The 26,494-nt window shown below is 56.7% G+C and overlaps 1 protein-coding gene across 13 annotated transcripts in view; it reads right to left on the bottom strand.

Annotated features, from left to right (window-relative positions):
- JAKMIP3 (Janus kinase and microtubule interacting protein 3) overlaps positions 1-26,494 on the bottom strand; it is a 135,322-nt gene that overhangs the window by 9,029 nt on the left and 99,799 nt on the right. For 8 of the 13 annotated variants that reach the window (XM_073019461.1, XM_073019462.1, XM_073019460.1 and 5 more), the window contains 13 exons: positions 25,464-25,595; positions 25,325-25,360; positions 24,471-24,530; positions 20,735-20,863; positions 19,297-19,425; positions 16,208-16,291; positions 15,816-15,878; positions 13,329-13,427; positions 12,052-12,150; positions 11,879-11,938; positions 8,955-9,020; positions 8,142-8,210; positions 7,979-8,056 (listed from right to left, as the gene is read on the bottom strand). In XM_073019461.1, the coding sequence (XP_072875562.1) occupies positions 7,979-8,056; positions 8,142-8,210; positions 8,955-9,020; positions 11,879-11,938; positions 12,052-12,150; positions 13,329-13,427; positions 15,816-15,878; positions 16,208-16,291; positions 19,297-19,425; positions 20,735-20,863; positions 24,471-24,530; positions 25,325-25,360; positions 25,464-25,595 (1,104 nt within the window). The remainder of the gene's footprint in view (positions 1-7,978; positions 8,057-8,141; positions 8,211-8,954; positions 9,021-11,878; positions 11,939-12,051; positions 12,151-13,328; positions 13,428-15,815; positions 15,879-16,207; positions 16,292-19,296; positions 19,426-20,734; positions 20,864-24,470; positions 24,531-25,324; positions 25,361-25,463; positions 25,596-26,494) is intronic. The other 5 variants (XM_073019463.1, XM_073019465.1, XM_073019469.1 and 2 more) reach the window with 1 other exon arrangement.

Raw genomic sequence — 26,494 nt, 5'->3', positions numbered from 1 at the left:
AGCATCACAAAGGGAGAGACCCCCCCCAGCATCACACAGGGAGAGGCCCCCCCAGCATCACACAGGAAGAGACGCCGCCCAGCATCACACAGGGAGAGACCCCCCCAGCATCACAGAGGGAGAGACCCCCCCAGCATCACACAGGGAGAGGCTCCCCCAGCATCACACAGGAAGAGACCCCCCCCCAGCATCACACAGGGAGAGACCCCCCCAGCATCACACAGGGAGAGACCCCCCCCAGCATCACACAGGGAGAGACCCCCCCCAGCATCACACAGGAAGAGACCCCCACAGCATCACACAGGGAGAGGCTCCCCCAGCATCACACAGGAAGAGACCCCCCCAGCATCACACAGGGAGAGACCCCCCCCAGCATCATACAGGGAGAGACCCCCCCCAGCATCACACAGGGAGAGATTCCCTCCAGCATCACACAGGGAGAGACCCCCCCCAGCATCACACAGGGAGAGACCCCCCCCCAGCATCACACAGGGAGAGGCTCCCCCAGCATCACACAGGGAGAGACACCCCAGCATCACACAGGGAGAGACCCCCCCCCAGCATCAAACAGGGAGAGACCCCCCCCAGCATCACACAGGGAGAGACCCCCTCCAGCATCACACAGAGAGAGACCCCCCCCAGCATCCCACAGGGAGAGGCCCCCCCAGCACCACACAGGGTGAGACCCCCCAGCATCACACAGGGAGAGACCCCCCACAGCATCACACAGGGAGATATTCCCCCACAGCATCACACAGGGAGAGACCCCCCACCAGCATCACACAGGGAGAAGCTCCCCCCGCATTACACAGGGAGAGATTCCCCCAACATCACACAGGGAGAGACCCCCCCTCCAGCATCACACAGGGAGAGATCCCCCCAGCATCACACAGGGAGAGATTCCCCCACAGCATCACACAGGGAGAGACCCCCCCCAGCATCACACAGGGAGAAGCTCCCCCAGCATCACAGAGGGAGCGACCCCCCCAGCATCACAGAGGGAGAGACCCCCCCAGCATCACACAGGGAGAGATTCCCCCAGCATCACACAGGGAGAGATTCCCCCAGCATCACACAGGGAGAGATTCTCCCAGCATCACACAGGGAGAGATTCCCCCAGCATCACACAGGGAGAAACCCCCCCCAGCATCACACAGGGAGAGATTCCCCCAGCATCACACAGGGAGAGATTCCCCCAGCATCACACAGGGAGAGACCCCCCCCCAGCATCACACAGGGAGAGATTCCCCCAGCATCACACAGGGAGAGCCCTCCCCCCAGCATCACACAGGGAGAGATTCCCTCCAGCATCACACAGGGAGAGACCCCCCCACAGCATCACACAGGAAGAGGCCCCCCCAGCATCACACAGGAAGAGACCCCCCCAGCATCACACAGGGAGAGACCCCCACAGCATCACACAGGGAGAGACCCCCCCAGCATCACAGAGGGAGAGACCCCCCCAGCATCACACAGGGAGAGACCCCCCCAGCATCACACAGGGAGAGACCCCCCCAGCATCACACAGGGAGAGACCCCCCCCCAGCATCACACGGGGAGAGGCTCCCCCAGCATCACACGGGGAGAGGCTCCCCCAGCATCACACGGGGAGAGATTCCCCCAGCATCACACAGGGAGAGGCCCCCCCAGCATCACACAGGGAGAGACCCCCCAGCATCACACAGGAAGATACCCCCCCTAGCATCACACAGGGAGAGACCCCCCCAGCATCACACAGGGAGAGACCCCCTCCCCCAGCATCACTAAGAGGCTCCCCCCAGCATCACACAGGGAGAGACCCCACTGCCCAGTATCTCATAGGAAGATGCCCCTCCCACAGCATCTCACAGGAAGATGTCCCCAGTCCCCTCCAGAGTAGGGGGCATTAATCCTGGTCCAAGCAACCATGTGCCCCCCCTGACTGGACTTTGGGGCTGAATGATCCGCTGAGCAGTTGGCCCCATCTGAGGCCTGAGAACACAGCTACTGGTGAGGTGCAGAGAGAGGTGGCCTCGCAGAAAGTTGAAGCAGTGCTGATTTGATCTTCTGGAAATGTGTGCGGAGACCCACATCTCTAATCCCATGGGGTGTCCACAGGATGTTTGATCACAGGGACCATGGTGGCAGTTGCTCTAGGCCAGGGCCCCCACTCCTGGAGCTTTCTGTGCTCAGATTCTGCATTCTGGTCAGGTCAAGGGGGCCCACAGGCTACTTCTCCAATCATGGGACGACTCTCCCGACCCAGTGGAGGGATTCTGGGCCTGAGGCATCACTCCAGACACAATCTTACAAAGGGGAATTATCTGTGACATTAGGGTGGAAAAGGTGGATGGCTGAGTAGACAAATGCTGCCTGGGGGGCGGGGTGGGGGGCTGCCATCCTGGAGGTGCATAAATTTCCTTTTCCTCTTTACATGTGCCTCACACACACCTCAAAGTAATGCTGAAAGAAAACATTGGAATATTTTTGTACAATCTTTTTTTTTTTTTGTATGAAGGACAAATTTGAAATTATGCCATAAAACCTGCAGGCCATCAACCTCGTAAAAATTACCCAAATTCTTCCAGGCCCTCAAAACAGTGTTTGGCATCAAAGAGCAACTGACAAGCTGGGTGAAATATTTGCAATGTACCATTCTTCTGAGTGAGGAAATAAAGGAAATATTTGCAATGGATGGCAAAGGGCTGGTTGCCTTCTTTTATCAAGAACTCTGACCAAAAGGTAGATAGCATGAGAGAGAGGTGGGAAAGGTCACAAACAGACGTGGCGTGGAGTTGCATAGAAACGTGTTAAACTTTGAGCTCACTAGGAGACATGCCTGCTAGGACTGCACCAGGCAGCTGCACACCATGCGGTGGAAGTTTGGGGTGCAAGTTGTACCTACTATGGGGAGAAATATTCGACAGTTCCTAACAATGCCTTAAGTGTGCATAACCCTTTGGTCGATCCAAAGAATATTTCCTGCAGATAATTTCTATCTGTGTGTCGGGATGTCAGAAATGAATAGGAATTGCAATTTTGCTGGTGATAGCTAATGCATGGACACTACCTAAGTCCACTCCTGGGGACAAACAGTCCATGATGCGCTCACACCAAGTCGCCCCTTGGGCTGGTGGGAAGCGCCCTGGCTGTGCACGGTCAGGTGAAAGGGAAGCGTGCTGCAGCTCGTTGGGGTTCTCAGGCTATCCATGAAAATGTACATGCACACACATATGGGGTGTAATCCAGGAAGGAAAAGAGAACCAGCAAGTGGGTCCCCTTTGTTGGTGGCATCTGGAGTCCAGAGAACAGGAACGGGAAGCAAATGTCCTTTCCTACTGTGAACGTTTCCTACCATTGGCGTGATGACCATCTCTCAGAAGATTTCAGACAGCAAGCCTCAGATAAGCATGGGGACCCCACTTTTGCAAAAATACTATGCATATCCCCATCCTGCCAAGAGACCACCAGGAGAGAAACCAGAATGCCCACAGTCTTTCTCTGTGTGCTGGGCACATGGTGAATTTTTTCTTGGATTTTTCTGTGTTGTAAATTAGAACTGTACATTGATTCTTTTTTCATTCAGGAAAAAAATGCAATATTAAAAAAAGAAATGCATGCCCTTCTCTTCCCTTTCCTATCTCAAGGTGGGCTGGATTTAAAAACCTTTGCACGATCCTTAGCTCTTTTCCTCTTCACCTATGTGTCACCCCACAAAGCACCTGCTGCCTGCCAGGCCTCGTGCTGGTCTAGGAGACCAGATGGTAGCAGATGCACACGATCCCTGCTTGCCCCATAGAAAGGCAGACCCATTTCCACGAGTGGGGCATGTCAGGGCCACCTCACTGGGAGTCAGGGAAGGTTTCCTAGAGGAGATGAGGTACTAAACTGAGGCTTGCAGTGTCAGTCAGGGATGGGCAGGAGAAGGAAAGGGAGGGAGCCCCAGAAGGACAGAACAGCATCAGCGAAGGCTGGGTGGGGTCCTCCGTCTCCTGGTCTGCGGTGGTGGTGGCTGCATAGCAGTGGAGATGCCTACCAAGTAGGCTGATCCCTAGCTGGATCCCAGCTGCCTCTCCATCCAGGAAGCGACGTGGGCCTTGGTGCTCATGGGAGATCACTGTTCTAGAGGGTTCTTCCTCATCCACCAGAGAGGAACCTGTCTATGCCAGCAATCAGCATGAACAGGATGAGGAAAATGAGGGGGTATGAGGAGGCTGGAGAGCCAAGAGGCTTCGGGGGACAGAGACTGAGCTGAGCGGGGAAGGTGGGAGCCTAGAGCCTGCAGGACCTGTTGCCTCGCCAAGAAAGTCTCTCCAGTAAGGGCAGCCAGGCATCCCAGAAGGCGTGGGCAGAGGCGTATCAGCTGGCTGCAGCATGGATGGCCTGGGGCACTGAGGGGCCTCTGCTTTTTACATCAAGCAACCACCCACTTCCAGCCTCTTTCCTTCTGACCAAAGCAGGCAAGACCCAGAGGACTTCTCGGGAAGCTAAGCTTGCAGCAGCCTGCGCCTGGGGGCTGCCCCATGAGCAGGGTGGACAGACATGCTGCGTGCTGCGCAGGTCTCCGGCCACCTGGAGGAATGCAGGTGTCACCACCGCTGGGGCCAGCTCACCCAGGACTGGCTCTCAGTACCCAGAGGCCATGAGGACAGTGGCCCGGGAAGGATAGCCAGCAACCTGTGAGCTGCTCCCACGCAGGCATGTGCACACGTGCTGGTCAGCAATAGTGAAACTAACCATAGCAACAGGAGGGCCATTACCAGTTTAGCCAGGACTAGCCTCCATGCCCAGCATCTTACAGGAACTCCCAATCCCTAGTGGTTACTGGCTGAGTTGGGTCTCAAACCCAGGTCATCTGCTTCCAAAGCCTCCCATGGCTCCCACACTGGCTTCCACAGCAACTGACATGGGCCTTGCACCCCTGCCCAGGATGCCAGGCGCCTGGTGTGACTGCTCTTTGCTCTGTAGGGTTCTGCTTTTGAGCCCTAGCCCCTCTATGTGAGGAACTCGAATCCACGAGTGCGGGAAGGAGAGATGCCTAGTGCAGCAGTCATGGCTGTGGGTGCAGGGGAAGAATGCTGAGATTCGACTCCTGCCTTCATTCTGACTGTGTGTCCTTGGGCAGGTCACCAGCTTCTGTGCCTGGCTGGCCAGATCAGTGCCTGCCACATGGGAAAGCCTCTTGAGTAGGCTCTCATTATAATACTATCATTATTATCCTCATCATCACCACCACCATCATCACCATCACCATCATCATCAATCACCATTGTCACCATGATCGCCATCATCAATCACCATCATCACCATCATGATCGCCATCATCACCACAACTACCACCACTGTCATGATCATCACCACCATATCACCACCATCATCATGATCATCATCATCACCACCAGCATCATCACCTATCATCACCATTACCACTACTACCACCACCGTCATCATGATCATTGCCATCATCATCACCATAACTATTATCACCATCATGATCACCACCATCACTACCAGCATCATCATCACTATTATCACCATCATCACTACTACCACCATCATCATAATCATCGCCATGATCACCACCATCATCATGACCACTACCACCATCATCATGATCATCGCCACTATCATCACCATTATTACCATCACTACCACCGCCATCACCATAACCATTATCACCATCATGATCACCACCATCACTACCAGCATCATCATCACTATTATCACCATCATCACTACTACCACCATCATCATAATCATCGCCATGATCATCACCATCATCATGACCACTACCACCATCATCATGATCATCATCGCCACTACATCACCACCATCATCACCATCTCCACCACCGTCATCACCATAACCATGATGACCCATCATAATCACCATCATCACTACCACCAGCATCATGATAACCATTATCACCATCATAATCACTGTCATCACCATCACCACTACCACTACCATCATCATGATCATCACCACCATCATCACCATCACCACTACCATCACCATCATCACCATAACCATTATTACCATCATAATCACCATTATCACCATCACCACTACCAACATCATGATCATCGCTATGATCACCATCATCATCACCATCACCACTACCACCACCATCATGATCATCGCCACTATCATCACCATTATCACCATCACTACTACTGCCATCACCATAACCATTATCACCATCACGATCACCATCATCACCACCATCATCACCATCACCACTACCACCATCATCATGATCATCGCCACTATCATCACCATCATCACCACCATCATCACCATCACCACTATCACCATCATCATGATCATCGCCACTATCATCACCATCATCACCACCATCATCACCATCACCACTACCACTACCATCATCATGATCATCACACCACCATCATCACCATCACCACTACCATCACCATCATCACCACTACCATCACCATCATCACCATAACCATTATTACCATCAAAATCACCATTATCACCATCACCACTACCAACATCATGATCATCGCTATGATCACCATCATCATCACCATCACCACTACCACCACCATCATGATCATCGCCACTATCATCACCATTATCACCATCACTACCACTGCCATCACCATAACCATTATCACCATCACGATCACCATCATCACCACCATCATCACCATCACCACTACCACCATCATCATGATCATCACCACTATCATCACCATCATCACCACCATCATCACCATCACCACTACCACCATCATCATGATCATCGCCACTATCATCACCATCATCACCACCATCATCACCATCACCACTACCACCATCATCATGATCATCACCACTACCATCACCATCATCACCATAACCATTATTACCATCAAAATCACCATTATCACCATCACCACTACCAACATCATGATCATCGCCATGATCACCACCATCATCACCATCACCACTACCACCATCATCATGATCATCGCCACTATCATCACCATTATTACCATCACTACCACCGCCATCACCATAACCATTATCACCATCATGATCACCATCATCACCATCAAGATCACCATCATCACTACCACCAGCATCATGATAACCATTATCACCATCATAATCACCATCATCACCATCACCACTACCACCACCATCATCATGATCATCATCACCACCACTATCACCACCATCACCACCACCACCACTACCACCATCACCATTATCACTGCCAGCAAAATCATCACCACCACCATTGTCATCATCACCATCATCATCACGATCATCATCACCATCACTCTGAGACTTCCCAGGCTGACTTGGCCCCAGGAATGAGCATTTTCATCCCAGCCCACCATGACAGTCAAGATCCTGCCTGCTGGGCTGGGTCCCAAGGTGAACCTCTTGGTGGTGACACTTGTCTTTCCACAACATGACCCGAATATCCTCCCAGTCGTACCTTCCGTCACGTGATAGGAGTCCAGCAGGGACAGATGATTGCTTGTGCAGTCACGGGGGAAGTAGCTCCCAGCAGGAGAACCCAGTTCTGAAGCCTAGTTTTCAACCTAGAAATGTCCTATGCTCCTCCCAGCCACCGCAGATGAAATAAAACAAGACCACGCCTTCCACTAGTGAGCAGCCACCGGTTTCTCAGGGGAGGGGTGGGAGGTAGACACCAGCCCACACCAATGCCTGGATAGCCTTTAGGAATCAGGGTGTGTTTGTGAGCCCGAGTGACCTGCACAAAGACTGTAGAACGTTCTCATGGCACAGTGTGGGTTTAGGCCCCTCAACTAATCCTGCTCTGTTTATGAAGCTCCAAGTGAAGACCCCATCAGGCAGCTCTGGAGAGCCAGGGCCTGCTATGCAGGTGTCATTAGGGGCTGTTAGGGGAACTGTAACCTGATTCGCATAGGCATCTGAGGCACTGCTGGGCACCTGAGCCATGTGGCTGTTTTCACCCCAATGCCCCTCCCCAGGGTTCCAGCAGCCTTGTGCCTCTCACCTTGTGGGCCTGGTCCAAGGCCTGTTTCCGGTAGTCCAGCTCCTCGTCCAGGTAGCCCTTCTGCTTACTGAATAGCTCCTGAAACACAGGAGGACCATGCCTCTGTCTCGGATGTCCCACCTGCAGCGCCGAGCCGCAGAACCTCAGGGAAGGTGCCACCAACCTTCTCACTCTCCAGATCCACCATCTTCCGCTGCAGTGCCGCCTCTGTCTCCTCAATCTGCTGGAGCCACTGGGCACAAACAGAACAAGCAGGACAATGACCCCTAGGGTCCCCCACCCTGGCTTGCGGAGACAGCTGAGAGAGAAGCCAGGGCAGCCTGAGTCTTCCTTCCTCTTCTCCTTAGGGAGGGGAGAGCCAAGCCCTCTCCAGGGAGTTGGGGCTGCGCTGGAATCATGGCCCTGCCCCTCCCACCCTTCAGGTGTCCAGGAAGTCTGCCCCCGATACCACCTCCAGGAGAGAAGAGACGCTGGCTTGGGGCACTGTGGGAGAGACACATCTGCAGAGCTCTGCCACCACAGGCAGGGAGGGGTGGCCTGTTTCTCCAAACCCCTATGTGCCAGGAGCACCCCTTCTCCTTGCTGTGGGAGGCCCAGCCTACCAGGCAGGTCAGGGCCAGGGATGGGACTAGGAGCAGGTGGTAGGCTGGGTGGCCCCAGAAGGGGGTCAGGATAAGTTGAACAGAGAATGCTGCCTGCAGACTCACCATACCTTCCCGCCTTTAGGAAGAAACCCAGACAGGGTTGCTGTCAGAGCAAAGTGGAGCTGAATCTGTCCTTTGCAAACACGCACAGTGGGTGCTGTCTGACCTGAGTATGCCAGATCTCCCAGGGCAGACAGGGTTTAGTGGACCCCCCAAACCTGGTCCTGCAGGCCACCAAGGTCCTCCCAAGAAGATCACCTTCTCTGAGCTGAGCAGGGCAGGAGACCCCAGGAGCCCGGCCCTCTCCCGAGTGTCCACACAGCTGCTCTTACCTTTTCGGCCAAGGTCAGGACTGTCCTGGCTTGTATGACAACCACCTGCTCCTCATTGGTCAGGTTCTGCACCCAAAAGCAGAACACAGGTGTGGTCAGAAGCAGTGCCTTTGGGGGTGAGGGTGAGTGACGGATGCATGGGGAGGCTGGGGACGCCTGGGTGCCGGGTCACAGCTAAAAAGCGCTTTGACTGACATCTCCCTCCCAGCATCTCTGACACCCTCGACTCTCAAGCTTGTTTCCTCCAGGTGCTGTCGATTTTGTTTTCTCTCGTCCTCCCTCTGCTGGTAACCACCAGGTCTAGGTAACCAGCTGAGGCAGATGCATATGCACTGCTCAATGCAGGCAGGCTGCCATGACATCCCCAGCAGCAGCTGCTGCTCTGCCCAGCTTCTGTCCCCTTCTGTGTCTAAAGCCAGCCTCTGCATATGCACCTGTGGTTATGAAAACACCACTTGGAACAGTGGAGGAGAGACCACACATTCATGGCTGTGAAATGGCTGAATCCCTGCACGGTTTTGTCTTTTTACACATGTTTTATTCATGCTTCCTCCCCACCTGAGGGGACCCTGGGTGGCCCTTCTGGGTAAAGTGATTATGGCTTTGGATGTGGGCACCTCATACTCTCAGACCCCGCTGCAGCCTGCATCCAGACGAGGGCTTCCCCGGTCTAGCTCATGGGTCAGCTGGGGCTGGGTGCCCGGTCCCTGCGGGGAAGGGAGGCCCTTGCTCCTTTCCCTAGAGCCTCTCTGATTCATGTCAGCTCACTCCAAAAGCCCTGTCCATGCCGTTCTCTCCCTAGAGTGCAAGCTCCCTAATGGCAGGCAACTCTTGCTGTACCCGCCCCTCAACGTCCTCACGGGTCTCCCCCCAACAACATCCTCACAGGTCTCCCCCCCTCCCAAAGTCCTCACGGGTCTCCCACAGAGGGGAGTCAGGCTCAGTCTGTAGTCCATGGTGGGGGCCAGCTGCACTCCTGACTCAGGCAAGAACCTCATCCTGCACGGCTGGGGCTGGGTGCCCTCATCTCTCCTGCCCTGCTCCCTTCTCCCATGGCAGGGCTGGGCAGGGCTAGGCAGGCCACAGACTTCTCCCAACACTTTAAGTTGGGAAGGCTGAGCAGTTGGCTTCAGGGTGATGGAGGGAATCTACCCGATGTGGTTAAACCACAACGTGCATGTGAAGCTTGCTTGACACTGACTGCACAGACAGGCTTGAAGGGATACAGTCAGCCTGTTGTCAGGAGCTCGCCAGCATCTCCACAGGTCCCCTGAGCTTAAGCCTGGCCATGAGCCCTCCAGTCCCCAACTTCCTCCATCCCTGGGCTCTGTGATGATGGCCTCAGAGGCTGCATGATGACTGCAGGGCCATCACACTCAGTGGCACTCTTGGTGGACAGCTATGGGGCTGGGCAGGAACCCTGAAATAGGCCTGGGCGGGGTTGGATGTCCCCAACTCTGCCACTACATCAGCTCTGTGACCCTGGGCAGTACCTCTGGGGACTCAGCCTCTCCAACTGTGAATCAGAGAGTTGCCCAATACAGTTCCCAAGACCTCATGAGGGGGCTGATACCCAGGACTGGACCCCAGAGCATGTCAGGTCCACGGCCACCCTGCTGTGACTCTTCGGCCACCTGTGACCACAATGGAGCCCCCAGGTCTGAAAGAAGCAGACCCATACCCAGAGCCTCCCTGCTGAAAGCACCCCTGCCTTGTGCCTCACTGCTCCCCAGGGGCTGGGCAGGCAAGGGGAGAAGGGAGTCCTCTGATGCAGGACCCTGGATGGAGGGAGTAGATCAATGAAGGTAGGATGATGGATGGATGGATAGGGGGAGGGAGGGGCTGTGGATGGATGGAAGGATAAAGGATGAAGGATGGAAAGATGGATAAATAGCTTATGGAGGATGGATGGATGAATGGTGGATGGAGGATGCATGGATAAATTATGGAGGGTGGATGGATTGATAGATGGATTCTGGAGAATGGATGAATGAATGGAGGATAAAGGATGAAGGAAGGATGGATGGAGAATGAATAGATGGATTATGAAGGATGGATTATGGAGGATGAATGGGAGATGGATGGATGGGTGAAAGATTAATGGGTAGAATATGGTAGATGGAGAAGGAATGGATGGAGGATGGTGGATAGAGGACAGATGGAGGATGGAGAATGGATGGATTAGTGATGATGGATGATGGATGGATGGAGGATGGATGGACATATTGTGGATGATGGATAAATTCATGGATTAAGGATGATAGATGAAGGATAGATGAAGGATGGAGGACGGATAGATGGATTATGGGGGATGGATGGATTACACAGGATAGATGGATGGATAGATATAAGACAGGGCATGAATGAAGGGCTAGGTAGATGATGCATTGATGGGGAATAAATGGATGGAGAGCGCAGGATTAGTGATGGACAAATGAAAAGTGGGATGAAAGGGTGCGTTTACTTTTGCCCACTCAGTAATTAACATCCTTTCAAGGAGTTTGCTATAGAAATTGGAACTCTGCCCCAGTGAAATTTAGGGGTTATCTATAGAGTCTGCTTCTTCCCCCAAGCCAAGGAAGTGGAATCCCTAAGGACCTTGGCTTGTCTAAGAGCAACAGCCCCCCCATCCTCACGGCAAGTCTGGCAGGGCTGAGAGAGAGACCCCAGAAGCTGGGCGGTGTGACGGGAAGTGCCGTCAGCTGGAAGAACCAGGTGTGCACAGCAGAGGTCCCAGTGGGCCCTGGAGCAGTGTGAGGAAGCCTCTGATTCTGAGCAGGCTCTGGGCCGCGGGAAGGGTCTCAGGCAGTGTGGCCCATGGCAGGGCTGTGGGAGGCTAGTAGGACTCCTGGACCCCAGAGGGGCAGGGCTGGGCTGGGGGTCGTGGGTGTGAGGGGCATGCACAAGCCAGGAGAGCGACATACACTTACGGCGTTATCGCCCAGGATGTCCAGCTTCTTCATCAGCTCCGCGACCACAATGTCCTAAGGCACAGAGGACAGGCAGGGGTGAGCGGCCACGGGTGGGCAGAGAGGGCGAGGCAGGGCGGGACAGGGCATGGGGTGGGGCGGAAGGGGCGGGGCGGGGCGGGGCTCACAGTCACGCCTTCGGCCTCGCAGTACACTTGGAGGGGGCTCTTCCCATCCACGAAGGGCGTGTGGTGGAAGTTGATGGCGGGTGACTTCCTCTCCCTCTCCTAGGACAGAGGGGCAGAAGGGTGAGCCGCTTCCTTCCCATCCCTTCCCTCCAAGAGGGCTGTGCTGGGGCCTGAGGAACATGGGCCAAGACCATGGAACCAAGGCTCAACACAGCATTTATGAAAACCAAACCGCAGCAGCTGCCGTGGTGGCAGAACTTGCACTGGACTTGGACCAGCCCACGACGACCGCGCCCCTGTGTATTCGCCGACCCCAGAGGGGCCGGGCAGAGTTCATCACACTCCAGTCATGTGGCCTGGGCAGTCCCCACCCTGAACCCACGGCACATCCCTCGGTGAATCCCAGGGGCTATGGGGAGGACCAGGGGAGGGGCTGCAGGTCGAATCCCCTGCAGGCCTGACCAGAAGAGTCTCTGGAGGACACAGGCCAGCGCTGCTGCCACTGTCCCCACAGGCAAGCCCACGTGGCCGAGGTCATCCACACATGGCGTGACCACACAGCTGCCCTGTCCTCCAGCGGTGGACAGGAGGGCTCTCAGAGGTGGCTCCAGCTGGACTCTGAGGCCTCAGGTGCTGGCCCGAGACGGAGGCCTCGGGGTGTGTGTGGTGCTCGGCAGGGGCGGCCCCTGTGTGGGCCACTTCCTCCCAGCCCCACAGGTGGACTGCCCTTACCCTGAAACAATCACAGGGACGTGGCTGCCCACACCCGGCCTGAGCTGCCTGGTGGGATCCCCCTCCTCCCTCCTCCTGTGCAGGTCATGGCAGAGGACACCGGGCCAGGGACAGCAGGGCACAGGCAAAGAGCTCCCAGTCGCCGCGTGGCCCCCACTGCCCTCACTCAGGGGCAAGAAACAAATGTCTGCCGACCACCGAGGCCTGGGCACGGCCGCACACCAGCTGCAGCAGGGCCACAGGGGTGGATGGAGGACAGACGTGCCGGCTCTTCAGCCCACAGATCTGGAGCATATGCTGCACTGTCACCCGTCGTGCTTTTGTTTTGTTTCCCTGCATGACACTGAGCTCCACGGCCCATGTTCCCCATTGACACGTGCTTTGGGTGGCCGGTATGAAGAGGTGGCGATTTACAGCCATTTGCCTCTTTCCTCCCTGAGCCAGCCTTTTGGGTTCATGTTCAGGGGTTTATGTGGGTTAGGAAGGCTGAGGACTGGATCCCTGACACGGCCACAGGCCACAGTGCTGGCCATTGGCCCAGCTACCTCAAGCTCCAGGATCCTGAACTCCAGCAGCTCGTTTTGGTCTCTGGCATCCTGCACCTCGTGTCTAAGCCGAGCCTCTTCCGTCTCCATTTGTTTGATCTACAACATAAAAGATACATGAGGTGAGGGTCTGGTTCTCTCCCACCAGAGGTCTTGGAAGGACAACTCCAGGCTGACTGGACAGCGGCTGACTGGACACAGCTGCTGGCTGTCGGGGAGGCCAGTTGGCTGGCCAGGTGCCCAGCCCTGGAAGCTCCTCACAGCCCTGGGTATGTTTGGGTCTGTCCTAGTGAGATGGCCCAGCCATCCGGTGGCGGGTGGGGCTGGGCAGGCAGCACCGCATACCACAAGCCAGGAGCCTGGAGGTCGTAGTGGGGCCCTGAGCCTGGGTGGCCCCTAGGCAGGGAGGGGGAAGGGAGGTGTCAAGGATAAACGGCTCCAACAGGGGCTGTGCACTGCAAGCCAGGAGCCTGGGGGCCTTAGTGGGGCTCTGAGCTAGGATGAGGAAGGGAGGTCGTGGAGGATAAATGTCCCAAGTGACTCCCCTCCCTGGTGCCCCTTGGAGCCCAGGCTGTGCCCAATGGAAGGAGTGGGTACCATGGTCACCTGGCCACCAGAATTCACTTGGCTAATTAAGGGGTTGTTTAAACGGAACCAGTTGGGAGTAAACCGGATGCAGGAGTTCCCCATGCCTTCCAAAGGGTAAATGACATGGCCCATGGCACGTGTCCTCAGCAGCCTCATGGGGGCAGGGTCCACCAGGGGCAGACAGCTGTGTGTATGGACAGGGTCCACCAGGGGCAGACAGCTGTGTCTATCCCCTGCAGCTGAGCTTGGGGGACTGAGGGAGCTGCTCCAATGCTCAGGGGACCGAGATAAACTCAGGAGCATTGCATCCTCAGAGTGAGCCAGCTCAGGGGAGCTGGACCCTCCCTCAGGGCCAGCTGTGTGCCGCTGCACAGTGGGCCTACTGTGGAACACCTGCAGGGCCAGGAACGTGAGCCACTCCCACATAGCCAGAGAAAAGCATGGCTCCAGGTGTGCACATGGGCATGTGTGTATGTGCACAAGCATTTCCGTGTGTGCGCCAGCATTTGTGTGCACGTGTTCAAGTGCGCGTGCAAACATTTCTGTGTGTGCCCATGTTCAACTGTGCATGCAGGCATTTATGTGTGTGGGTGTTTAAGTGTGTGCCCTTAAGTGCATGTGAATCTCTGCCTGTGCCAGCATTTACTTGGCACACACAGCATTGTGCTGAGCCCTGTGGAAACAGCTCTTCTAATTTAAGAGATGTTCCATGTGTCCACAGGAAACATGGGGGTGTCGTTCACCATTCAAGTTGTGAACCAAGCCTAAAGCAGGACCCCCAGAGGGCATGACCGGCCACGGGCTGACGGCAGTGCAGGGGCTGCGTTGGGCGTCCCTGTTTGTCTGAAGCTCCATCCTGCTGGCACACGTCAGACTCGTCAGCCAGGCTACACTGGCTTCTCCCAGAGGGCCGCACCTGCCAGTGTGAGATATTGCTGCCTCCTCAGGACACCTGTCCCTGCCCATGGACAAGTGGGGCAGGGGTCACATGGAGCACCCCTCACCCGTGTGTGGTAATGACAGCCCTGCTGGCCCTCCTGCCCCTGGACCCATAGCCAGTCCCGCCCCAGACTCGGGCCACATTACCTGCTCCCACAGTTGCAGGGTGTACCCCTCTTGGGATGGCCCTGGATTGCCCAGACCTAAGTCTAGGGCCCTCGGTGCTGTGACCCCCTCTTTAACCCAGTGCATGGAGCAACTGAGCCAGGTGGGCCTGATGTGGTGGGGAGGTGCCCTGAGAGAAACCTACACTCCCTTCCCTGCACCCCAGGCAGAAGCTAAGGCCACCGAGAGCAGCCTGGCCGCACATCGCATGTTCTGATCTGTTTTTCATCTGAGAAAGTCTTCCAGCCCACAAAGCCCGGGCCAGGGTGGGGGTGGGGGCGGGGCATCACTGTGGGAGCCTCTTGTCATCCGTGGCCAAGACAGCCTGGACCTGGGTCTGCCAGGTGACGCCCTGGCAAAGTCTCAAACACGCACTCGCTCAACCAGGCTGGTCCGTGGGCTCTTCCCTGACGACCCTCCCGCTTCCCCACAGGTGTTGCTGGAAGGAGACTTCCCTGACCCAGCCAGGCTTCCCAGGGGGATGATCCCAGTGGTCTCAAAAGGGCACCTCTGTCACGATGCTCTAACCAGCCGACCCACAGAACCATCAGCACAACAGGACACAAATGGAGATGCTGCTGCAGACAGGCCTGCCCGGACCCCGGAGAACAGGCCGTCGTCCTCCCCAGGGCTCCTGACGGGGTCCCACAGGAGGGAGCAGAGCAGAAGGGGCCTGGGGCAGAGCCATTCAGAAGCCTCAGCCCTTGCTCCACCCTTCAGCCCTGCAGGGACCACTGCAGCCCCCCAGGAGCATAGAGCAAGTCCTGCCAGGGTCTCCAGGGGTTCGGGGCTCACCTTTTCCACAAGCTCTTGATTTCTCCGGTACAGCGCCTGCTTTTCTTCAATCCACTTCATATCCTTGAAAATTGAATTGAAAGAAATAAAGACACAGAGAGAGGAACTCATAAACTAATGTTTAAATCGTGATGTGGCAGAACACCAAAGACCTGTCTGGTCAACGTGGCAAAGCCCCATCTCTACAAAAAAATACAAAAATTAGCCGTGCGTGGTGGCACATGCCTGTGGTCCCAGCTACTTGGGAGGATGAGGTGGGAGGATGGCTTGAGGCCAGGAGGTCGAGGTTGTAGAAAGTTATGATCGCACCACTGAAGCTTGTCTTCAGGTGCAGCCAAATACTTCCCACCCACGTGTGCCCCCTATGCCCGCACAGATGGCTGCAGGCTCACCTGCCCCTGCTCTGCCAGGGCCTTCTCCAGGTCCTCGATTCGTGCCTGTGCCCTCTGCACTTCGGCTTGTAGCTGCTCACGGGTCTGTAGGATGGGAGGAAAGATACATCAAATTTTCTCTAAAAGCCAGACAGACAGCACCACACTCGCGAGATATCAGAAGGGTCTGTCTTTTGGTTCAGTTCATTGAGAAGTGACTGTTCACCCTTCCTTTGGAACAGATGCTTTCTAAGAGAGGGAGAACTGTTTTCTGTTGTTGTTGTTTTTTGTTTGTTTGTTTGTTTGTTTGAGACAAGGTCTGGCTCTGTCATCCAGGCTGGAGCTCAGTGGCACAATCTTGCCTCCCTGTAACCTCTGCCTCCCGAGCGCAAGTGATCCTCCCACCTCACCCTCCCTAGCAGCTGGGACCATAGGCGTGCACCACCACACCCCACTAATTTTTGTATTTTTTGTAGAGACGGGGTTTCACCATGTTGCCCAGGCTGGTCTCAAACTCCCAAGTTCAAGCAATCTGCCTGCCTCAGCCTCCCAAAGTGCCGGGATTACAGGAGTGAGCCACCAAGCCCAGCCCTGGAGGGAGAACTTTAAGGCTTATTTGAAGCAAGAGATCTCACTTAGATTCCAAGGGGAAATTCTGCAGGTTAATTTTGAGGACTTGTTAAGAGAAATCTTTGTTTACAGGATGACACAGCCGGCGAGGATGACTGATGCCTAGTGAGTGCTCCGCCCTGCCAGGTGCCGGCCAGAGGGCATTGTTCGAAGGACTTTCCACACGGACCTGCTGGAAGCCCCCGCTGGTGCGGCTGCCTGTGCAGGAGCTGCCTCGGCCCAGCGCTCACTGCCTTCCTGAATTTTGTGTTCCTTAACTGACTCCCAGAGCCTGCCCCACGTCTGCAGGAAAAGCCCTGGTGCTTTCCCTGTCAGCATCCTGGTTTGTGAAGTCCCTCCCGAATGCCACCAAGGCTTCTAGCCAAGGTCTGAGCCACCCTCCCTTAATTCAGTTTGCTCTGGTGGCTCCGAACCATGGGGCATTTCACCCCACGGTGGCTCCTGCTCTCTCTGGGGATAGCTTCCAAGGGAGGGGTGCATTTCGGGACAAGGCGCAGGGTCAGAGGATCCATCAGCCGGGGTGGGGGATGGGCAAAGGCGTGGCCTGTGGTGCCCCCCAAGTCCTGGGTCCCAGCTCCCTGCCCCCAGACCATCCTGGGCTCCTGCCACCACCCTGGCCTCTTCCCTCCCTTAAGGGGTCACAATCGTGGGTGTGAGCCCTTGGGTTGGCGAATCCTCAGCAGAGGGAATTCTAGTGAGTCCTAACCCTGCTTCCAGACAGGGAAACGGAGCCCACAGAGGGCTGTGAGCCCCCCGCAGCCTCAGGACCATGGCAGGGATGGGCCCACGTCCATGTCTTCAGACGCTTGTCCTCTCCCACCCCCTTCCTTATCCTGAGGCTTCCTCGACTTCCACAGTGAGGAGCGACATTTCCAATTATAATACAGAATCAGACTGTGGGATGCCGGCTAGTCTATTTTCTTCATTAATCTTTTCTGTATCTTCCAATTTTTAAAATAACCATGCAGCCCCTCTTGGTGTCAGATTTCCCTCTGATTCTAAATGACATTAAGAATTTTTTACATGTAATTTGGACATTTTCACTCTCTAAGCAAAGCTTCTGAGTTCTGTGTTTTCATGTGGCCCCCAAGCAAATGTTTCTCTGGCAGCTGACAGGAAAACGGAAGACAGGACGCTTCCTCCAGCTCCCCCCGCTCCTGGCGAGCTTGGCCAGGAGGATGCGGCTGCTGCCCCGCCCCTGCTGGGAGGGGAAAGGCTGGGCCCGTGAGGCTCTGGGCTGTCTCAGGGTTACTGTGCTTTATGATGCTCTGAACCAAGGCTTTGACTTTTTCCTTTCTCCAAGGGTCATGCAAAAATTAAGTCAAAGTGAAAGCAGTGATATTTAAAGTCCCCAGTTATGCAGACAAATCTTTCCGAGCCTCAGGAGAGGGAGTCAGGCCTCCCAACTCACGACAGGAGGAGGGGCACGGAGGGGCAGAGCGCTCCCTTAATTTTCACAACAGACATCCCCAGTGCGGTGCCAGGAAGGCAGGAGGGAAACCAGCCATGTCACCAGGGTGGTCTAGGTGGACAGAGGGTGAGGCCAGCGGCTCCCCGGGGGCACTAGTGTGGACCACACTAGGGGTGCTCTGTGCACACTCTCCCCTCGCCCCAAGAGGTCCATTCCCCACCCACAGCCACCCTAAGTTGCAGAATTGCTGGACACTGGCGTCTCTGGCCCTGCAGGGTGGTTGTGGGATGGGGGAGGCCAACGGGAACCCCACACCCCACAGCTGCCCGCTCTGGAGAACCCCTCAGCTCCCCCAGAAAGCAGCCCGTCTCGCTGTGAGGGGCACCAGCTGCAGGTCCTTCAGCGGTTTCCCCTCCAAGCCTCAGGAAGTGGGGGGGGGGGGGTGGCGAGAGGACCCCAGACCTATGACCCATGCTCTCCCCACAACGCCTGGTGCCTGCACTACCCCCCGCGGCCCGCAGAGGGCACCCGCCAGCCACACTGGGCCCTTTCCTGGGGGGACGATGCTAAGGTGAGCCAGGGAAGCAGGTGGAGGGACACGGCCACTGGGATCCTGCCCAGTGGGGAGGCTGGGGGAGAGGGGCCAGGGCCAGGGCAGGCACAGCCTGCGTGAGCACGAATGACTTCCGCAAGTTTCAACACTGACCTCGATGCTGCCATGGGTCACTGCCATGCTGCCAAGAGCAGGAGAGGAAGTCTGGAAGGAGACCCATCCTGGGCGTTGTGGGCCCCTGCCACCACCACCATCCCGTCTCCCCAGGACACTCACACCTGTGCCTGGCACTGCTCTGGGCCAGTCCCTCCCACCTGGGCCAATTCCCAGCACTGGACTCCCCAATCCCTGGTTTTAATTGGCCTCCATGGGCACCATCAGGAACGGAGGCAAAGACAGGAGAGCAGGGGCTCAGACCCAGGAGGGACGTCGAGAGAGGTGTCCCAGCCCGGGCCATGGGGTCAAGCAGGAAGGCACAAGGGGGCCCGGAACACGCGCGGTGGAAGTCATGTAGACCTTAACTTCTCGCTCTGCATCCAGCGTCCCTCCGACCTGCTCCTGCAACAAGGCGTAGGCACGCTGCAGGGCCTGGTACTCCATGGTCAGCTGCCGGAACCTCAGCTCCGTCTCCTCCTTGGCCATGCCCTGGAGAGACACGGATGCCACACCCGCAGAGACGCAGTGTCAGCGGCCAGCACCTCCTCCGACGGCGGGGCCCCGGGGCTTCCCTTCTCCCCAGACATCAAATGGTGTGTGTGTGTGGGGGGTCTCTCTAGCAGTGTGAGGGAGGGGACCCACTCCAGTGTGCAGGGAGGGGCGGCTGCCTGGGGACGCAGTGCTGTTTGGAGAAAAGTTTTCCCTGGAGAGGGGAGCACCAAGCCTTGCAGTGGGAGCTGAGCCGGCTGCACGGCCGAGGCCAGGGTGAGACTGCTGGGCTGATGGCCATGGCCAGGGGCTCAGCTGGGGCTCCTGCTTGCCAGCCAGGCTGCCCTGACCCAGCAGACCCTCCGTTACCAACCAGGCCTGCATATGCTCTGCTCTGCTGAAATGCGTCCTGGGAAGAAAGCTGGGCTTTGTGAAGGGTGTAAAGTACCCCAGGCAGCACGTCTCCTCCCAGGGGCACTCCTGCAGGCTCGCCCTGCTAGCTGCAGTGCCCCCCACCACCCCAGGGAGAAGACAGGTGAGCCTGGCCTTCAAAGGGTCCCAGTGGGCCCCCGGGGCTGGAAGGATTGGCCATGTCCAGGAGTGACTGAGCCCAGAAACCTCAGCCTGGCCCAGTTCCCCTGCCCCACCCTGCACCTGAGGCTGTGGGAGAACGTCTTAGGTCCCTCAACAGGTCTGTGGCCACTGGGCCGCCCTCCAGGGTCTGCCAAGGGAGGCCCAATCCTTGGCTGTGCCATTGGCTGCGGACCCCACTCCTTGTCCCATGGCCACAGGGCCTGCGTCCCACAACGCCAAGTCCTAGCTTCTGACGTGGTGCTGAAAAGGCTGCCTGGACCTGAGGGTAGCCGCCCTTCCGGAAGAAGGGGCTGGTGGGCAGAAACGCCTCTGCTGTTATCAGAAAGAAAACTGCTGCCCAACACCCCTCTCACCCTAATGTGCTTTTGGCACTGGGACCAAACTCCCTGAAGAGTGGTTCAGACCCTCCTGGGGAGGCCCCTTAGGAAGGGAGAGCTCGCCGTACCCCTGTGCAGAAGGGGCGGAGGCTCATGGCAGGAGGAGGCAAGGTTTGGCCTTCATGGGAGCAAGAAGCGGGCCTCAGCCCACACCCCGAGCCACGTCATCGGAGCTTCTCACCATGTCCAAGCCAGCTATCAGCGGGTCAGTGCCAGTGAGGGCTGCCAAAGGCTTCCCTGTGAAAAGCTGGCAGCCCACGCCCAGCCAAGCCCAGGACCCAGCAGGAGACCCTCATCACCTCCTCCAAGCCCAGGACCCAGCAGGAGACCCTCGTTACCTCCTCCAAGTCGTCATCCGGGGTGCACGGGGTCTGGTCCGTCCTGTCTGTTTGGTAAGAGATGGAGGAACCGTCGGATTCCAGGGAGGCCTCTTCATCGTATCCAAAGAAGGTCTCCACAACAACCGGCTTGTGACCGAAAGGCAACATGTCAGTTCAAACCAGACCCAGGCACAGCTGCTTTCATCCGCCTCCTCCTCCTGCTGCCCAACGGTGGGGGCCACAGCCTCACCCTGCAACACACTCCCGTCTCTGTCCCCGGCCTCCCTGGTGCAGGCCGAGGAGGTGGCCTGGGTGTGGGGGGGCTCTATGGCAAGGCTGGCGGGGCAGGTGGGAGAGGGGCCTGGAGCCCCGTGGGTGAGAGGGTCCTGGACCTGCTCTCAGTGGTGGGGAATGAGGCCCTTCAGGGGGCGCCGTCCCTGCACTTCCCTGAGGGTGGTGCCCAGGATAACGGAATTGATGGTGGGTGCCTTCTCTGTGTGATCTCATTCCCAGTGATGCATTTCTGCTCTATTTTTTAAAGTTTCAGCCCTTGACTGATTGGAATAAAAACAAAAACAGGGTCCTCCGCCAGCTGCTGTGAGAGGCCCTGCCTTCGGGGACCCCCCAGGTTCACCCTGATGTCTGCATCCCTAGGGTCCCCTCACCCCTGCTTTCGAGAATCACAGGGTTCCTCATCTGGGTTTAGAAGTGTTACAAAACGCAAAGCCTGCCATCTTCTCAGTCCCTTCCGCCATGGCCACGGTGGCCTCCAGGTCTCCTCCCAGTTCTTCTGCCAGAACTTTCCAGCAAAACTCCCTCTGGGACCCCAAGGCCACCGGCTTCTCCTATCCCTGCCAACCGCTGGCCCCTGTCCTGTGTGCCTCCCCACACCCTGCGTCCTCCCTTCGCAGGGCCAAGGCATCTGCTGGACACGTCCACATCCCAGAGAGGCCCCGAGCAGGGAGGGCCGGGACAGCTCCTCCTCCCCACCTTTCAGAGGGCAAGTGTTTGTGACCAAGGAGCATCTAACAACCTAACAGCAAAAAACACTGCTGACTGCAGAAAAGCAACACATCACACACTCACACACACATACACACACTCACATACTCTCACACTCTCTCACAAACACACACACTCACACACAGACATACTCTCACACACTCATACACACACACATACTTTCACACACACACTCATACTCACACTCACATACACACTCACACACACATACTCTCACACACACTTATACTCACATACACACACACTCTCACATTCTCACATACACACACTCATACTCTCACACATACACATATGCAGACACACACTCACATACACACACACTCATATAAACGCACATACATATACACAAATGCACACACTCACACACACATACACACAGACACACACTCTCAACATAAAGCAGGAGATGAGTCAGGTGCTTGGGCAGCTGCTCCAAAGGCTCCCTTAATAAAACTCATAGGTTTATCACAAAGGATTCTACTGTAGAGAAATGATAGCCGTTCACATTTCCTGGGGACGTGGGTCTGCCCTGTGGGGCCTGTGGATGAGGCTGCTGCAGCCTGTAGGAGTGGCCGATGGTGAACGGCAGGACAGGCGAGCGTGGGGTGTGTGCCGCAGCCAGGACGGGTGAGCGTGAGCAGCCGCAGCCAGGGCGGGTGAGCGTGAGCAGCCACAGCCGCCCGTCCTCAGAGCCATGTATCCCACGGGTCGTGGGGACTCGGACCTACATGGGCGGTGAGGACGCCAGAGCCGCCACCTCTTCATTGCTAGTGTTGCTGGTACAGTTGTTACCAATTCCTATCTTCTCTTGGAAATTGAAAGAAACAAGTTTACTAAAACTGATGGACAGAATATTTACTTTGGGTCTTATTTTGGTCATTTCACAGTAACAATTTTTAGAAATAATAAAAATTTTCTTTTCATCTCCAAAGACTGACTCCTATTAAGCACGCACCAGCACGCTCTCCACACACATCAGCACTCTCCACACACGCGGGCACAGTCCTCTGCACACACACCCGGCGTACTCTCCACACACACACACCCGGCATACTCTCCACACACACACACCCGGCGTACTCTCCACACACGCGGGCACAGTCCTCTGCACACACACCCGGTGTACTCTCCACACACACACACCCGGCATACTCTCCACACACACACACCCGGCATACTCTCCACACACACACACCCGGCGTACTCTCCACACACGCGGGCACAGTCCTCTGCACACACACCCGGTGTACACTCCACACACACACACCTGGTGTACTCTCCACACACGCGGGCACAATCCTCTGCACACACACCTGGTGTACTCTCCACACACAAACACACCCGGCGTACTCTCCACACACACACCCGGCGTACTCTCCACACACACACACCCAGCATACTCTCCACACACGCAGGCACCATCCTCTGCACACACACCTGATGTACTCTCCACACACACACACCCGGCGTACTCTCCACACACACACACCTGGCATACTCTCCACACACACACACCCGGCGTACTCTCCACACACGCGGGCACAGTCCTCTGCACACATACCCGGTGTACTCTCCACACACACACACCCGGCGTACTCTCCACACACACACACCCGGCATACTCTCCACACACACACACCCGGCGTACTCTCCACACACGCGGGCACAGTCCTCTGCACACACACCCGGTGTACTCTCCACACACACACACCTGGTGTACTCTCCACACACGCGGGCACAATCCTCTGCACACACACCTGGTGTACTCTCCACACACAAACACACCCGGCGTACTCTCCACACACACACACCCGGCGTACTCTCCACACACACACACCCAGCATACTCCCCCACACACGCAGGCACCATCCTCTGCACACACACCTGATGTACTCTCCACACACACACACCTGGCATACTCTCCACACACACACACCCGGCGTACTCTCCACACACGCGGGCACAGTCCTCTGCACACACAACCGGTGTACTCTCCACACACACACACCTGGTGTACTCTCCACACACGCGGGCACAATCCTCTGCACACACACCTGGTGTACTCTCCACACACAAACACACCCGGCGTACTCTCCACACACACACACCCGGCGTACTCTCCACACACACACACCCAGCATACTCTCCACACACGCAGGCACCATCCTCTGCACACACACCTGATGTACTCTCCACACACACACACCCGGCGTACTCTCCACACACACACACCCGGCATACTCTCCACACACACACACCCGGCGTACTCTCCACACACGCAGGCACAGTCCTCTGCACACACACCCGGTGTACTCTCCACACACACACACCTGGTGTACTCTCCACACACGCGGGCACAATCCTCTGCACACACACCTGGTGTACTCTCCACACACACACACACCCGGCGTACTCTCCACACACACACGCCCAGCATACTCTCCACACACGCAGGCACCATCCTCTGCACACACACCTGATGTACTCTCCACACACACACACCCGGCGTACTCTCCACACACGCGGGCATGGTCCTCCGCACACACACCCAGCATACTAGCGTACTCTCTACACATGCAGGCACGGTCCTCTGCACACCCTCTGGGTGTACTCTCCACACACACAGGCGCGGTCCTCTCCACACACACCCGCACTCTCCACATACGCAGGCTCGGTCCTCTGCACACACACCTGGCATACTCTCCACATGTGCTGGTGAGCTGTTCCTTACCTTGGGAAGTTTTGCCATTTTCTTTCTTTGCTTCCGGAATCTTAACAGCTTGTCCCGCTCCTGCAGAAGTCAGTTGAAGAGGTTGTGTAAGTGGTGGAAGAGCTCCATCTGTTTCAGTCCATGGTTTACTGCCCCCGTCCCATCATTTGGATGACAGGGAAGATGGTGTCCGGGCTGGCTGTCCCCACACCACAGTGGGAGGCCCTGGCTCCAGCTCTGCTGCTCGGGGAGCTCATGTCTCCAAGGTGACACGGGCAGCTCCCCGGTGGGGCAGGCTCTGAGCTTCTCTCGCTCAATCGTCCACCAGCCCCTCCTTCTGGATGCATCTGGGGGCCCATGGGGCGCTGGAAGGGACTCATGACCAGGGCCCCTCTGGACCCTGCAGGGGTGGTGTCCACATCTGTGTGGGGACTGACGCCCTCAAAATACTAAGGAGACCAGGGTCCTGCTGCTCTCCAGGGAACCCATGCTGTGGTTTCATGGCCGTGATGGTGAACCTCTTGGGCTGCGGCTGCCTGTCTGTGCTGGCCAGGAGAAATGCATTGTGGGGTGAGCAGCCAGAGAAGGGCAGCCATCTGACCCTGGCCATTAACTCAGAAACACGATCGTCCCAAGCTGGTGCCATCTCAACTGGGGCATCAGTGGGCATCCCTAGCTCCTGTCTGACCCACTCCGAAGGGCATCAGCCACCCGTGCACAGCCTTGGCCAGGTAGCACTGCAACAACAAAATCCACCCGAAAGGCTGCCGCGGCTGCTTCTGTCTGGTCTGTGAGGAGCTCTGGGCACAGAACGGGTCCCACGGGCAACTGTGTGGAGAGCAGGGGCAGGGGAGGCAGGCGCTGACCGTACTTACTAACACGCTCTTCACATAGCCGGCGGTCTCAAGGGTCTAGGAAAGGAAGACAGCACGTTACAGAACTGCTAAGGGCCCCTGTTAGCCAAGCCCCTTGGGAGCCAGAGGATGGTGCCGTGGCAAACAGCCCGCCAGGTACCTTAGATAGTTCATCTATGAGGTTTTGCTGCTCCACAATCTGAAGCTTCAAGAAATCGACTTCTCTCTCATCCTGACTTTGATCAAGGTCATTCAAGGAACTGGGTCTCCGTATGATTCCGGCTCTCTGTCTCTGAAATGCCAAGCAGCCCACATCACAAGTTGGGGAGTGAAGGGGTCTGGTTGAACACAGTGGGCAGGGGGTTCTCCCTCAACCCGCGCTGCCCACTCTCAGCTGCCTGGCTGGTGGTCTCTGCTCAGGCCTCAGAACAGCCCAGCTGTGAGGCCCTCGGGAAATGAGGCCTACGCGTAGGCCCAGTCCCACAGCAAGAGCAGGTGTGTGCAGCCCGAACGGACACACATGGGCCCTGCTGGTCTCCCAGAACGCATGGCTGGAGGGGATCGCTCAGAGCCCTGAAGCTGACACTGGGTTGTCCGTGCCCATTTCCCACCCGGCCACCGCTCCCAAATCCCTCCTGACTTTAACTCAGTGTGAAAAGAAGGGAGCTTCTGTAGAGAGGGGTATGGAGGGCGCCTCTCCTCCACGTCCTGCTGAATTACTCGTTGGGTAAACTCTGGCTTCATGGCCTTCAGGGTCTTCAGGGCAGGGAAACGCAGTGACAGTGGCTGACGGCCCCCCACTCCTGGCTCGTGGCCTTGGCAGAGCAGAGACCTCCCACCCCTGACTCCTGCTCGGTGCTGTGTGCCAGGCCTCTTCTCCTCCCCAACAGCCGGGATCCTGCAGCCTCTTACTACCCTAGCCCGGGATTTTCCGAATTGGAGGCGGCCTGTTCCAGGCCCTCAAGTGAGACGTGGGCAAACAGGCCTGGGGAGGGGATGCCCCACAGCTGCGTCCTTTGCACGGTCAGGGCCTCCTTCAAGGCTCCCCTCCCCAGGGCTGGGCTTGGCGGTTGCTCCCCCTCAAACGTGTGAGGCCAGACTCCAGCAGAAGGCCTGATCATCTGCCTGGGACTAGCTGTCATGCTAAATCTCGCATGGAGAAGGGAGGGGCTGCTGCCTGGAGCGCGGGTG

The sequence above is a fragment of the Chlorocebus sabaeus genome, chromosome 9, assembly GCF_047675955.1.
Source record: "Chlorocebus sabaeus isolate Y175 chromosome 9, mChlSab1.0.hap1, whole genome shotgun sequence".
Lineage (NCBI taxonomy): Eukaryota > Metazoa > Chordata > Mammalia > Primates > Cercopithecidae > Chlorocebus > Chlorocebus sabaeus.
The sequence above is the reverse complement of the archived record's forward strand: the minus strand, read 5'-3'. Positions and strand labels throughout refer to the sequence as shown.